General features: G+C 39.2%; 2 protein-coding genes across 2 annotated transcripts in view; both read right to left on the reverse strand.

Annotated features, from left to right (window-relative positions):
* The window catches only part of LOC102984446 (cytosolic carboxypeptidase 3), a 96,095-nt gene extending 83,724 nt beyond the window's left edge, over window positions 1–12,371 (reverse strand). The window contains 1 exon segment of the mRNA XM_024128182.3: window positions 12,295–12,371. The gene's annotated coding sequence lies outside the window, so the exon portion shown is untranslated.
* AGBL3 (AGBL carboxypeptidase 3) overlaps window positions 1–13,673 on the reverse strand; it is a 25,336-nt gene extending 11,663 nt beyond the window's left edge. Inside the window, 3 exon segments of the mRNA XM_070827447.1 lie at window positions 10,911–10,971; window positions 12,295–12,399; window positions 13,404–13,673. Of these exon segments, the coding sequence (XP_070683548.1) occupies window positions 10,911–10,971; window positions 12,295–12,399; window positions 13,404–13,673 (436 nt within the window).
* Window positions 13,674–15,399: the final 1,726 nt, after the last annotated feature.

Genomic DNA, 15,399 nt, shown 5'->3' on the forward strand with positions numbered 1-15,399 from the left:
GTGATGAAGTGAGAGAGTGGCAGGGACATATATACATTACCAAATGTAAATTAGATAGCTAGTGGGAAGCTGCCGCATAGCACAGGGAGATCACTTCTGTGCTTTGTGACCACCTAGAGGGGTGGGATAGGGAGGGTGGGAGGGAGGGTGACGCAAGAGGGAAGAGATATGGGAACATATGTATATGTATAACTGATTCACTTTGTTGTAAAGGAGAAACTAACACACTATTGTAAAACAGTTATACTCCAATAAAGATGTTTAAAAAAAAATCTACATGTGGCACAATTTCAGAGAAAACTATCTGGAAACTGGCAGAAGATCTCCTATACAACTAAAGGTGCAAGAAAGATCTCCATGTAACTGGGTAGGACAGGAAAAAAAGGCATCAGGTCAGGACCTGTGCCTCTCAGAGGGATCTATAAGGAAGAGAAGGTCCATATGGGCAGACCCTTACCCTGAGGAGGGAACAGACAGACTCTCAATCTGGGCATCCATGTCCTGGGGTCCTGCACAAAGGAGACAAGCCCTCTCATCTGCTGGGAAATCCACTGAGACAGAGAGAAGGGCTGGAGAAGCCTAGACTCTACTTGTGAGGAGTGCACGTGAGCTGGCTTGCTAATAATCAAGATGGAGAGAGCCTTGTACTGGCAGCTGCTGCCTTCCTGCACTTCCCAATTGGAAGGGATGAATGCCCCATCTCTGCTCAAACCACACCACAGCCTGGTGTGAGATCAGGGCAAAGATTTGGTCTAAGTGCACAGAATCAGACCAGGGTGCATGCAGTGTGATCCAGGCATAGTTGCGGTGACCACTGTCAGCACACACACAAGGCAGTGCCACAATAACGTGCAGCAGCTACGCACTAAATCTTGGGCAGACAGGTCCTGGTGAGGAGTGTGAAGCAATCTGTTCCCCAGTGAGAGCGCGCTGGCTCCACCCACTCCACACTGCAGCTCAACACCAGATATGTGGCAGACAGGTCCAGGGAGAAGTGTGCCACAGAGGCAGCCCAGATCCCAAGCAGCAGCACAGCCACCTCAATTTCTGCAGCCACAATGCCCACATACTCAGCCCCAGCCTACTCCACACCACAGCCTTGTACTAGACCTGGGACAAACACAACGGAGAAAGGATATGACCTGGGGCGGCATCTGAGAGGAACCGCAGAGACCTACACAGGCAGTGCACAGGTTTGCTGTGACCACAAGAGCCTCACTTGCTTCAGCAATCACCTCCTTTGGGGAAGGGCACGCACTCAAGGGCAATGGAACCTTACTGAACCCAACCCTCAGGACTTCTACTCCAAAACCTGGGAGCAGACCCAGAACCCAATGAGGCAATGACAACCATGGAGAAAGAGGAGACCCCAACTCACATCAAGCACAGACTCTAGACACTACAAAACAAATCACACCCCTTATCAAGGGGATAATGGCCAGCAAACTCTGAAGAAAGACGTGGCTGGTATCCATACCAAAACAAGCCCTCGCGCCAAAAATACTGAACTCACACAGTCTACACAGGGATGCTCCTACATAAAAAAAAACCCTTAGGACCACAGTAGATAACTGTTTCTCCTAAATTCATAGAGACAGAGAAAGTTGAGTAAAATGAAAAAAGCACAGGAACTACTACTACTCCCAATTAAAAAAACAAGAGGGCTTCCCTGGAGGCGCAGTGGTTGAGAGTCCGCCTGCCGATGCAGGGGACACGGGTTTGTGCCCCGCTCCGGGGGGATCCCACGTGCCGCGGAGCAGCTAGGTCTGTGGGCCATGGCTGCTGGGGCTGCGTGTCCGGAGCCTGGAGCCTGTGCTCCGCAACAGGAGAGGCCACAGCGGTGAGAGGCCCGCGTGCCGAAAAAAACAAACAAACAAAAAAAACAAAAAAACCAACTCCCCTGAAAGAACAACTAATGAAACAGACCTCACTGGTCTTCTAAGCCCCAACTTCAAAAAGGAAGTAATAAAAATGCTCAAGGAATTAAGAAAGATTATCAATAGAAATGCAGATCACTATAACAAGGAACTAGACTATAAAAATGAAACAGGGCTTCCCTGGTGGTGCAGTGGTTGAGAGTCCGCCTGCCAATGCAGGGGACACGGGTTCATGCCCCAGTCCGGGAAGATCCCACATGCCTCCATGGCCGCTGAGCCTGTGCGTCTGGAGCCTGTGCTCCACAGCAGGAGAGGCCGCGACAGTGAGAGGCACACATACCACAAAAAAAAAAACAAAAAAAAAACAGTCAAAATTAGCTAATTCAATTGCCAAGTAAAAAACCAATCTAGAAGCAATGAATAGCACACTAAGTGCTGCAGAAGAATAAATAAATGATCTGGAAGACAGAATAATGGAAATCACCCAATCAGAATAGCAGACAGAAAGACAACAAAATGAAAGCAACACATGAGGTTTACAGGATAATATAAATAGTGCAAACCTATGCATAATAGGGGTTCCAGAAGGAGAAGAGAGAGAAAAGGGGACTGAAAATGTACTTGAAGAAATTATGGCTGAACACTTCCTAAAATCTAAAGAAGGAAACCGATATCCAGGTACAGAAAGCACAGAGGGTCCCAAACAAGATGAACACAAACAGACCCACACCAAGACATTATCAGAATTAAAATGGCAAAAGTTAAAGAGAGGATTCTAAAGGCTGGAAGAGAAAAACAGAGTCAGTTACAAGGGAACTCCCATAAGGCTACCAGCTGATTTCTCTGCAGAAACTGTGCAGATCAGAAGGGAGTGGCATGATATATTCAAAGTCCTGAAAGGGAAAACCCTGCAACCTGGGATACTCTACCCAGCAAGATTATCATTTAGAATAGGAGGAGAGATAAAGAATTTCTCAGACAAGCAAAAACTGAAAGAATACAGCAATATTAAACCTAGCCTAAAAGAAATATTGAAAGGTCTTCTCTAAATAGAAAAGAAGCAAGTATGTATACGAAAGGCAAATATATGAAAGGATTGAAGATCACTTAAATAAGTCAGTACATAAATTTTAAAAAATCCAAAAAAATTGTAAAAGTGATTATAACTACTATCAATGGTAAAAGGATAAGCATGAGCATGTTAAATAGGACATCAAAATCACAAAATGTAGGGGAGGGGAGTATAAAAATGAAAATCTTTTAGAATGTGTTTAAACTTGTATGACTATCAGTTTATTGTGTTTTTTTTTTTTGCGGTACGCAGGCCTCTCACTGTTGTGGCCTCTCCCGTTGCGGAGCACAGGCTCCGGACACGCAGGCTCAGCGGCCATGGCTCACGGGCCCAGCCGGTCCGCGGCATGTGGGATCTTCCTGGACCGGGGCACGAACCCGTGTCCCCTGCATCAGCAGGTGTACTCTCAACCACTGAGCCACCAGTGAAGCCCTGACTATCAGTTTAAAGCAAGTAGATATAGTTATGGGTTAACATACTTGAAAACCAGGGTAACCACACATCAAAAAGATACAATAGATTCACAGAAACCAAAAAGAAAGGAACTCAAGCATAATAGAAAAGAAAACCATTAAACCACAAAAGGGAAAACAAAAAGAAGAAATGAACAAGAAAGAACTACAAAAACAACTAGAAAACAAGGTTTAAAATGGAAATTAAGTGCAGCTCTATTTACAACAGGCAGGACATGGAAGCAACCTAAGTGTCCATCGACAGATGAATGGATAAAGATGATATGGAACATATATACAATGGAATATTACTCAGCCATAAAAAGAAACGAAATTGAGTTATTTGCAGTGAGGTGGATGGACCTAGAATCTGTCATACAGAGTGAAGTAAGTCTGAAAGAGAAAAACAAATACTGTATGCTAACACATATATATGGAATCTAAAAGAAAGGGTTCTGAAGAACCTAGGTGCAGGACAGGAATAAAGACACAGACAGTAGAGAATGGGCTTGAGGACATGGGGAGTGGGAAGGGTAAGCTGGGACGAAGTGAGAGGGTGGCGTGGACATATATACACTACCAAATGTAAAACAGATAGCTAGTGGGAAGCAGCTGCATAGCACAGGGAGATCAGCTTGGTGCTTTGTGACCACCTAGGTGGGTGGGATAGGGAGGGTGGGAGGGAGAAGCAAGAGAGAGGAGATATGGGAATATATGTATATGTATAGCTGATTCACTTTGTTATAAAGCAGAAACTAACACAGCATTGTAAAGCAATTATACTCCAATAAAGATGTTCAAATAAATAAAAAAATAAAATAAAATAGAAGAAAAATAAATAAAATGGCAATAAGTACATACCTATCAATAATTACTTTAAATGTCAATGGACTAAATCCTCAAATCAAAAGAAAGAGTGACAGACTGGATTTAAAAAAGAACACCAACAGTATGCTGCCTACAGGAGACTCACTTTAGGGCAGAAGACACACACAGATTGAAAGTGAGGCAATGGAAAAGGATATTTCATGCAAATGGAAACAATAAGAAAGTAGGAATAGCAATACTCATATCAGACAAAATAGACTTTAAACAAAGGGCACAGAGAAAGACAAAGAAGGACAGTATATAATGATAAAGGGAGCAATACAAGAAGAGGATATTATACTCATTTACATATATGCCCCCAATATAGGAACACCTAAATATATAAAACAAATACTAACAGACATAAAGAGAAAGATTGACAGGAATACAATAATAGTAGGAAACTTTAACACCCCACTGACATCAATGAGCAGATCTTCCAGACAGAAAATCAGTAAGGCAACAGAGATCCCAAATGACACAACCAGTTGGACTTGATACCTACAGGACACTACATCAAGTCCCCCGCCCCTGAATACACATTCTTTTCAAGCTTACATGGAACGTTCTCTAGGATAGACCACATATTAGGTTACAAAACAAGTCTCAAAAATTTAAGAGGATAGAAATTATCTCAATTATCTTTTCTGACCACAATGGTATGCTACTAGAAATCAACCACAGAAAGAAAAATGGGAGAAGAATGAACACATGGAGACTAAGCAACATGCTACTGAAAAAACCAATGGGTAAGTGATGAAATCAAAGAAGAAATTGGAAAATACCTGAGCACAAAGGAAAATGAAAACACAAACTTACAAAATCTATGGGATACAGCAAAAGCAGTTCTAAGACAGAAGATCATAGTGATATAGGCTTTCCTCAAGAAGGAAAAAAAAAAAAACTCAAAAAAAAACAACCTAACCTACCACCTAAAAGAATTTAAAAAAAAAAGAACAAGGAAAAAACCAATGTCAGCAAAAGGAAGGAAATAATAAAGTTAAAAGAGGAAATAAATAAAATAGAGATCCAAAAAACAATAGAAAGGATAAAAAACCCAAGAGCTGGTTTTTTTGAAAAGATAAACAAAATCAACAAACCTCTAGCCAGGCCTGCCAAGAAGAAAAGAGAGAGGACCCAAATAAACAAAATAGGAAATGAAAGAGGAGAAATAACAACCAATATCACAGAAATACAAGAGACTGTAAGAGAATACTATGAGGAATTAAATGCCAACAAATAGTTTCTAGAAACACACAGCCTGCCAAAACTGAGTCAAGAAGAAACAGATAACTTGAGCAGACCAATCAGTACAAGTGAAATAGAATCAGTAATTAAAAAAACCTTCCTGCAAACAAAAGTCCAGGACCAGATGGCTTCACTGGGGAATTCTACAGAACATACAAAGAAGAACTTACACTGATCCTTCTCAAACTATTCCAAAAAACTGAAGATGAGGGAGCACTTCCAAACTTATTCTACTAAGCTGCCATCGCCCTGATAACAAAACCAAAAAGGGACGACAAAAAAAGAAAATTAGAGACCAATATCTTTGATGAATATAGATGCAAAAAATCCTTAACAAAATATTAGTAAGCCAAATACATAAAAAGGATCATACACTATGGTCAAGTTGGATTCATTCCAGGTTTGCAAGGATAGTTCATCATACGGAAATCAATCAGTGTGATACACCACATTACCAAGAGGAAAGCCAAAAACCACATGATCATTTAAATAGGCACAGAAATGCACGGATCATCTAGACAGAAAATCAATAAGGAAACACAGGCCTTAAATGGCACATTCACCAGATGGACTTAATTGATATTTATAGAACATTCCATCCAAAAGCAGCAGAATAGACTTCCTTCTTAAGTACACCTGGAACATTCTCCAGGATAGAGCACATGTTGGGCCACAAATCAAGCCTCAGTAAATTTAAGAAAATTGAAATCATATCAAGCATCCTTTCCAACCACAACGTTATGAGATTAGAAATCAGTTACAAGAAAAAACCTGTAAAAAACACAAACACAGAGGGTAAACAATATGTTACTAAACGACCAATGGATCACAGAAATCAAAAAGGAAATCAAAAAATACCTAGAGACAAATGACAGTGAAAACATGATGATCCAAAACCTATGGGACGCAGCAAAAGCAGTTCTAAGAGGGAAGTTTATAGCAATACAATCCTACCTCAGAAAACAATAAAAATCTCAAACAACCTAAATCTTACACCTAAAGCAACTAGAGAAAGAAGAACAAACAAAACTCAATGTTAGTAGAAGGAAAGAAATCATAAAGATCAGAGGAGAGATAATGAAATAGAGACAAAGAAAACAATAGAAAAGATCAATGAAACGGAAAGCTGGATCTTTGAAAAGATAAACAAAATTGATAAATCTTTAGCCAGACTCATCAAGAAAAAAAGCGAGAGGGTTCAAATCAATAAAATTAGAAATGAAAAAGGAGAAAACAATGGACACCACAGAAATACAAAGGAACATAAGAGACTACTACAAACAACTATATGCCAATAAAATGGACAACCTAGAAGAAATGGACAAATTCTTAGAAGGGTACAACCTTCCAAGACTGAACCAGGAAGAAACAGAAAATATGAACAGACCAATCAGAAGTACTGAAATTGAAACAGTGATTGAAGAAAACAATAAAAATCTCAAACAACCTAAATCTTACACCTAAAGCAACTAGAGAAAGAAGAACAAACAAAACTCAATGTTAGTAGAAGGAAAGAAATCATAAAGATCAGAGGAGAGATAATGAAATAGAGACAAAGAAAACAATAGAAAAGATCAATGAAACGGAAAGCTGGATCTTTGAAAAGATAAACAAAATTGATAAATCTTTAGCCAGACTCATCAAGAAAAAAAGGCATATTCTACATTAAAAGGATCATACACCATGATTTATCCCAGGGATGCAAGGATTCTTCAACAACTTCAAATCAATCAGAGTGATACACCACATTAACAAATTGAAGAATAAAAACCATATAATCATCTCAATAGATGCAGAAAAAGCATTTGACAAAATTCAACACCCATTTATGATAAAAACTCTCCAGAAGTGGGCGTAGAGGGAACTTATCTCAACATAATAAAGGCCATATATGACAAACCCACAGCTAACATCATTTTCAATGGTGAAAAGCTAAAAGCATTCCTTCTAATATCAGGAACAAGACAAGGATGTCCACTGTCACTTTCATTCAACATAGTTTTGGAAGTCCTAGCTACAGCAATAAGAGAAGAGAAAGAAATAAAAGGAATCAAAATTGGAAAAGAAGTAAAATTACCACTGTTTGCAGATGACATGATATTATACACAGAAAATCCTACAGATGCTACCAGAAAAATACAAGAGCTCATCAATGAATTAGGTAAAGTTGCAGGATACAAAATTAATACACAGAAATCTCTTGCATTCCTATACACTAACAACAAAAGATCAGAAAGAGAAATTAAGGAAACAATCCCATTCACCACTGCATCAAAAAATATAACCTACTAAGGAGACAAAAGACTTGTACTCTGAAAACTATAAGACACTGATGCAAGAAATCGAAGATGATACAAACAGATGGAAAGATATACCATGTTCCTGGATCGGAAGAATCAATACTGTCAAAATGACTATACTACCCAAGGCAATCTACAGATTCAGTGCAATCCTTATCAAATTACCAATGGCATTTTTCAACTAGAACATAAAATTTTAAATTTGTATGGAAACACAAAAGACCCTGAATAGCCAAATCAATCCTGAGAAAGAAAAACAGAGCTGGAAGAATCAGGCTCCCTGACTTCAGACTATACTACAAAACAGTGTGGTACTGGCACAAAAATAAACACATAGATCAATGGCACAGGATAGAAAGCCCAGAAATAAACCAACACACCTATGGTCAATTAATCTATGACAAAGGAGGCAAGAATATACAAAGGAGAAAAGACAGTCTCTTCAATAAGTTTTGCGGGGAAAACTGGACAGCTACATGCAAAAGAATGAAATTAGAACATTCTCTAACACCATATACACACATAAAGTCAAAATGGATCAAAGACCTGAATGTAAGTCCAGATGCTAAAAAATTCCTAGAGGACAACATAGGGAGAACACTCTTTGACATAAATTGCAATAATTATGTTTTTTGATCCACCTCTTAGAGTAATGAAAGTAAAGCAAAAATAAACAAATGGGATCTAATTAAACTTAAAAGTTTCTGCACAGCAAAGGAAACCATAAGCAAAATGAACAGACCCACAGAATGGGAGAAAACATTTGCAAACGTAGTGACCAATGAGGGATTAATCTCAAATTATACAAACAAAAACAAACAACCCAATCAAAAAATGGGCAGAAGATCTAAATAGACATGCCTCCAAAGGAGATATATAGATGGCCAACAGGCACATGAAAAGATGCTCAACATCACTAATTATCAGAGAAATGCAAATCAAAACTGCAATGAGGTATCACCATACACCAGTCAGAATGGCCATCATCAACAAGTCTACAAACAATAAATGCTGGAGAGGGTGTGGAGAAAAAGGAGCCCTCTTGCACTGTTGGTGGGAATGTAAATTGGTACAGCCACTATGGAGAACAGTATGGAGGTTCCTTAAAAAACTAAAAATAGAACTACAGTGATCCAGCAATCCCACTTCTGGGCACATATCTAGAGAAAACCAGGACTGAAAAGCTACATGCACCCCAATGTTCAGCACTATTTACAACAGCCAAGACATGGACGCAACCTAACTGTCCACTGACAGAGGAATGGATAAAGAAGATGTGGTACATATATACAATGGAATATTACTCAGCCATAAAAATAGTGAAATAATGCCATTTGCAGCAACATGGATGAACCTAGAGCTTATCATACTAATAAGTCAGACAGAGAAAGACAAATATCATATGAAATCACTCATATGTGGAATCTAATTTAAAAAAAATGATACAAATGAACTTATTTACAAAACAGAAACCGACTTAATAGATTTCAAAAACAAACTTATGATTACCAAAGGGGGAACGTTGGGCAGGGAGGAATAAATCAGGAGCTTGGGATTACATACAGACACCACTATATATAAGACAGATAACCAGCAAGGACCTACTGTATAGCACAGGGAACTCTACTCAGTATTCTGTGATAACCTATATGAGGAAAGAATCTGAAAAAGAATGAATATATGTATATGTATAACTGAATCACTTTGCTGTACACCTGAAACTAAAACAACATTGTGAATCAACTAACGCCAATAAAATTTAAAAACCAACCAACAAACAAAAAACAACCCAGTCAAAAAATGAGCAGAAGACTTATTTAGATATTTTTCCAGAGAGACATAGAGATGACCAACAGGCCCACGAAAAGATGTTCAACATCGCTAATTATTAGAGAAATGTAAATCAAAAGCACAATGAGGTATCACTCAAACAGGTCAGAATGACTATCATCAAAAAGTCTACAAATAATAAAGCTGGAGAGGGTGTGGAGAGAAGGGAACCCTCCTACACTGTTGGTGGGAACATAAATTGGTACAGCCACTATGGAAAACAATATGGAGGTTCCTTAAAAAGCTAAAAGTAGAGCTACCATATGATCCAGCAATTCCATCCTGGGTATATATCCAGAAATAACTAAAACTCTAATTTAAAAAGATACATACACCCCAATGTTCATAGCAGCAGTATTTACAATAGCCAAGACATGGAAGCAACCCATGTGCCCATCAACAGATGACTGGCTTAAGAAGATGTGGTATATATATATATATATATAATGGAATATTACTCAGCCATAAAAAAGAATGAAATATTGCCATTTGCAACAACATAGATGGACCTCGAGAGTATTATACTTAGTGAATTAAGTTAGACAGAGGAAGACAAATATCACTTATATATAGAATCTAAAAAATAATACAAATGAATCTATATACAAAACAGAAACAGACTCACAGACACAGAAAACAAATGGTTATCAGAGGGGAAAGGAAGGGGGAGGGATAAATTAGGAGTATGGGATTAACAATCTACTATATAAAAAATAGATAAGGGGCTTCCCTGGTGGCGCAGTGGTTGAGAGGCCGCCTGCCGATGCAGGGGACACGGGTTTGTGCCCTGGTCCGGGAAGATCCCACATGCCGCGGAGCGGCTAGGCCCGTGAGCCATGGCCGCTGAGCCTGCGCGTCTGGAGCCTGTGCTCCGCAACAGGAGAGGTCACAGCGGTGAGAGGCCCGCGTACCGCCAAAAAAAAAAAAAAAAAAAAGATAAGAACAAGGATTTACTGAATAGCACAGGGAATTATGTTATCTTGAAATAACCTATAGTAGAAAATAATCTGAAAAAAAATATATACAACTGAGTCACTTTTCTGTATACCCGAAACTAACAGAATAGTGTAAATCACCTATACTTCAATTTAAAAAGTTTGAAGTACAAAATATTCTTATAAAAGTAAATACATATCTCCTTACCAATAACAGAATAATAATTCCCTATATTATTCACTGACTTTTTTTTCTAGCGCTCTCTCATTTTTCATCCATTTAATGTATTATCAGAAAGAGAAGGGGGAATATATGAATAATCTGAAACCTGTTAAAAGTGCACACTGATGGATGTTTTCATTTACAAACTTCATAAAGTTATCCTCATCCTAAAACAAGAGAGTTTTAAATTATTTATCTTTTAAAAACCAGCGGTTTCCCAATCCAGAAATTTTTTACATCTACCTTAGTACTTAGAATTGAGTGTGTCTTTAATCTTTAATAAATGAAAAAATTCAAGGTTATTATTGGCTATTGGTCTCAAAGCACCCAACACTTCAAATATCCTGAAACAAAGTTTTCACCTTTCATTTCTCTTCTTCCACAAAGTAAGGTCATATTAATGATTATAGAGAAGGAACAGTTTAAAGATTCTTGGTAAACCTGGCAAAACAGGTTAAATTAGGACTAAAATTAACCAAAAAAAGAAAAAAGAAACACAGAAAGCCATTGACGGGACTTCCCTGGTGACTCAGTGGTGAAGAATCCGCCTGCCAATGCAGGGGACATGGGTTCAAGCCCTGGTCCAGGAAGATTCCACATGCCGTGGAGCAACTAAGCCTGTGTGCCACAACTACTGAGCCTGCACTCCAGAGCCCGCGAGCCACAACTACTCAGCCCGAGTGCCACAGCTACTGAAGCCCTCGCACCTAGAGCCTGTGCTCCCCGGCAAAGAGAAGCCACCGCAATGAGAAGCCCGCGCACCGCAACAAAGAGTAGCCCCCGCTCGCCGCAACTAAAGAAAGCCCACGTGCAGCAAGGAATGCAGCCAAAAATAAATAAATAAATAAATTTATAGGTGGGAAAAAGGAAAGCCATTGACTTAAAGGGTTATACATCATTTGGGGAGTTTATTCTGGGACCTTAACTTACATAGATAATTTATACTTTACTAAAATGTGAAGGAAATTTCTTAGAAATATGTGCTGGGACCAGACAAAATATTTGTAACTACTGCATTTTGCTTCTCCCCTCCCCGCTTCTTCCTCCATGTACTTTCCTTTGTTACAACAGTGCCACATGAAACCTATGATGGTGACACACAGTAGGCTTAGAAATAGGTTTCACTATTATGATACACATTATAATGTAACATAGAATTAGTACATATAAGAAAATAAGTGGACATGAATTATAAAAATAAAACCCTAATAATTACTTATTACACACATTTTAATAAAACTCAGAATAATCTCAGCCAAAATATTTTCTCAAAAAACCCCCAAAATCAATATAGATTCTCTTTCTAGATAGGGCATACTGCACACATTAATAGCTTTGCTTTCAATCAATTTATTTCCCAACTTCAGTGAGAAGTGATTTAAATATCCAACGGATTTTTACAGCCAACTGAATTTATAGTATTTTTACTGGGAATTTACATTTTATAACAAGTTTTATTTCTAAGTACGATTAAGTTGAGAAAAACATACTGATTCATCTTCACTGATTGCTCTGTCTGAATAGTCTTCCTTTTCTGAATCTTCTGACATCTCTTCCAATATTTGGCTCGAAATTTCTTTTATTATGTAGGTAGGCTGTAAAACAATTTGTAAGGAACTTATTTGACAGTTTTCTTTTTAAGTACACATTAAATGTGTACCCCCCAATATATTCAATTTTATTTAATTAACAGTGACAACAGGCTTCTCTAAAAAGTAAATTAAGACACAGCTAATTAAACCTTTAATTTCAAAGATTTGAAGAAATTCTCCATTTTTATAAGATAGAGACAAGTCACAATAAGACAAATCACGTAAATAGTTTAATTGAAAAAGGAATTTCCAGGGTACATAACCAAATCATTTGTATCCTAGGTTTACAGTTAAATGCCACACAGCGATAGCGAGTTCAGAATGATTCTGCGGCACTGAAAAGATCATGCATCAGAGAAAAATTAGTTACTTATTCAGGCAGTGAGTTGTAGGAATAGTTAATTTTTTTTGGCTTAATTTTCATTTGACCAAAAGTTCAAATGACAGTAGTTTTTTTTCTCTATATTTTGGTTAATATTCTGTAGACTGTCTCTGTTCTAATATTCGATCATATTAGTCTTACTGGAATAGTTAACTTACTTCAATAGTTATCAGAAGGTTGTATCGACAATGACCTCTTAAGTGGTAATTAAGACAATGAAAAAATAGAAATTCCTTGTCAAGAGTCTACTATTTTTGAGAGACCAAAGTAATTTACTAATTTCGAATCTACTAGTTTATGCTAGTTTAGCTAGTTTATACTCTCTACAAAAAGTGGGTTTTCGAGCGTGGACCACAAACAATAAAGCCCAAGCTCCATAGCGAATAACTTTACGAATGCCACAGAGAAGTCTGTCTTATGGGTGACACCTTCAGTAGTAAGAGACTGAAGTTTCCGTGTGGGGATCACAACTCCGAATTTGGAAAACTGGACTGGCATAAATCTTGATTCTGTTTCCTTACATGAGCGTATGAGGCGCACCAACGTGCTGACCTGCTGCGGAGTAAAACCTGAGCTTCAGGAGAGGCACACACACAGATGGAACTAATCAGCGCTCCGTGCGTACCTTCCAAGTCAGAAGCGAGAGAGGCCACAGCAGGCGCGGCCTCGCCCAGCGGCGCCGCGGCAGTCTCGGGGCAGGAACGATGACTTCCCTTCTTGGCGGGAAGGACGATGAAGCCACAGCTCCTGGTGGCGAAGTCTTCCTCCCACACTCCGCGACACGGCAGTGGAGGGAGGGGCGCGTTTTCTGGGCGCGCTCGTTTCGCGCAGGGACTTTCCCCCTCGGCACTTCACTGTCCCGCCTCGGCCTCCTCACCCTCGCCTCGAATCCCATGGTCTGGCCAGTAGTCCCTTCCGTGCGCCGGGAGCAGCCGTTCTGCCCGTGATACCTACAGCCCACCGAGTGGAAGGAACGCTGCTGCTGCCGTTTAGCAGCCGCAGCCACGCCCTTCACCACGAAGCGCAGCACTCGTTACCAGGGCAACGGGCTCACCCTCGCGAGACCTCAGACTGGCCAGCTACGTGGGATTTCGGTTGAGGGAAAGGGAGAGCCCCGGGGATGTCGCGAGCTAGCAGCAGAGGAGTGGGCGTCAAAGGGCATCCCGAGGGGCGGGAAGGTAGAGAGCAGGGGGCTGGCGGGAAATTTTAGGGGTGGAGGCAGGACAGCTATTTGTCCCTACGGTTCTGCACATCGGTTGTTTGCCATGTCTGTCCCTTCTTCGAGCAGACACTAGAGCAGACTGGTTAAGACTTTTGCTTTGTTGATCTTTAGTTGCATCCACACCGAGTTGCGTTTTGCACAGTTGTGTGACTAATGATCTTTATTGGATTCGGAAAAAGAGACTTTTCTCTTTAAATAGTTGATGGAAGAGTCATAGATTTTCTTGGGTGAGTTTGCAAGATTCTTATCAACTCTGAGATTCTTTAAGTATAATAATCGTTAGCTAACGTATCAAGCACGTCTTCGGGGACACTATGCAAATCACTTTACATGTATTGTCTCATCTAATTAAATATGATCTTCCCATAACAGATTTAGTCATTATTCCTGTACATCCCATCTTGATTTCCCCCTGGTCTGTAGCTTAGTGGATAATTTATTTGGAATAGTTTTCCAAGTAGAGCTAAAAAAAAAGTCTTTAAATGTTTGGTGCCTGCACGAGGCATTATGTGTCATGAGATTTGTAACACTCTAGAAATGGAGATAATGGAAAAGTAAAATAAAGGGCAAAACAATAGCTTAAACATGAGGTTAATAGCCTCTGCTTAAATTTTGTTAGTTTCTGAAAACTAACATGTTCTTTGAGGTCAGTGATTTAGAAGATTGGACCTTCCAGAAAAAGAAATAGAGCAGGTATTAGATCACACTTTCTTGAAAATTAATTACGCTTTATAATTGTACCTTGTTTTATGTAATACATATGTTACCAAAGGTGACATGCATAGAGAATTTTTATATATGGAATCTATTTTTCTGTTGGATTTTAGAGTCATGATTGCAAGCCATAGTGTCAGACACACAAGGTGAAACTCCAAGAAATGATCTAACCAGGTTACACAAGAAATTAATGGCAGAGCTGGGACTTAAATCTCAAGATTTTTAGTCCAAATATTTACATGATCATATTTCAAGTAATCCTACAGAGAAAAATTATTTTAGTGCATAATAAAAATAGGAATTCAAAAAAACCTTTGAAAATTGTATTTATTCATTCTTTCATTAATTCAACAAATATTTATTCAATGCCTACTAATTGCTAGGGACTGTTCCCAGTGTAATAAAATGGACATTCCATGTGGAGGTTATGTACTACTGAGAGAAGAAAGACCAATACTTGAAAAAAGCACTCAGGTGATGAAAATTGCTGTGGTGAGAAATAAGGGAAAAATAAAGAGCATAGGAAGTGCTCTAGTGGGTGGGCCTTGGTAGGGGTGGCTCTCTTGATGGAGTGTCCAGGAAAGTCTCCCTGACCAGGCTTTTGAGCAGAGACCTGAAGCAAGTAAAGGGGTGAGCCACGCGGATGCCTAGGGGAAGACCTTGGCAGGCAGGGGAAACAGCA

The sequence above is a fragment of the Physeter macrocephalus genome, chromosome 5 (genome assembly GCF_002837175.3).
Source record: "Physeter macrocephalus isolate SW-GA chromosome 5, ASM283717v5, whole genome shotgun sequence".
Lineage (NCBI taxonomy): Eukaryota > Metazoa > Chordata > Mammalia > Artiodactyla > Physeteridae > Physeter > Physeter macrocephalus.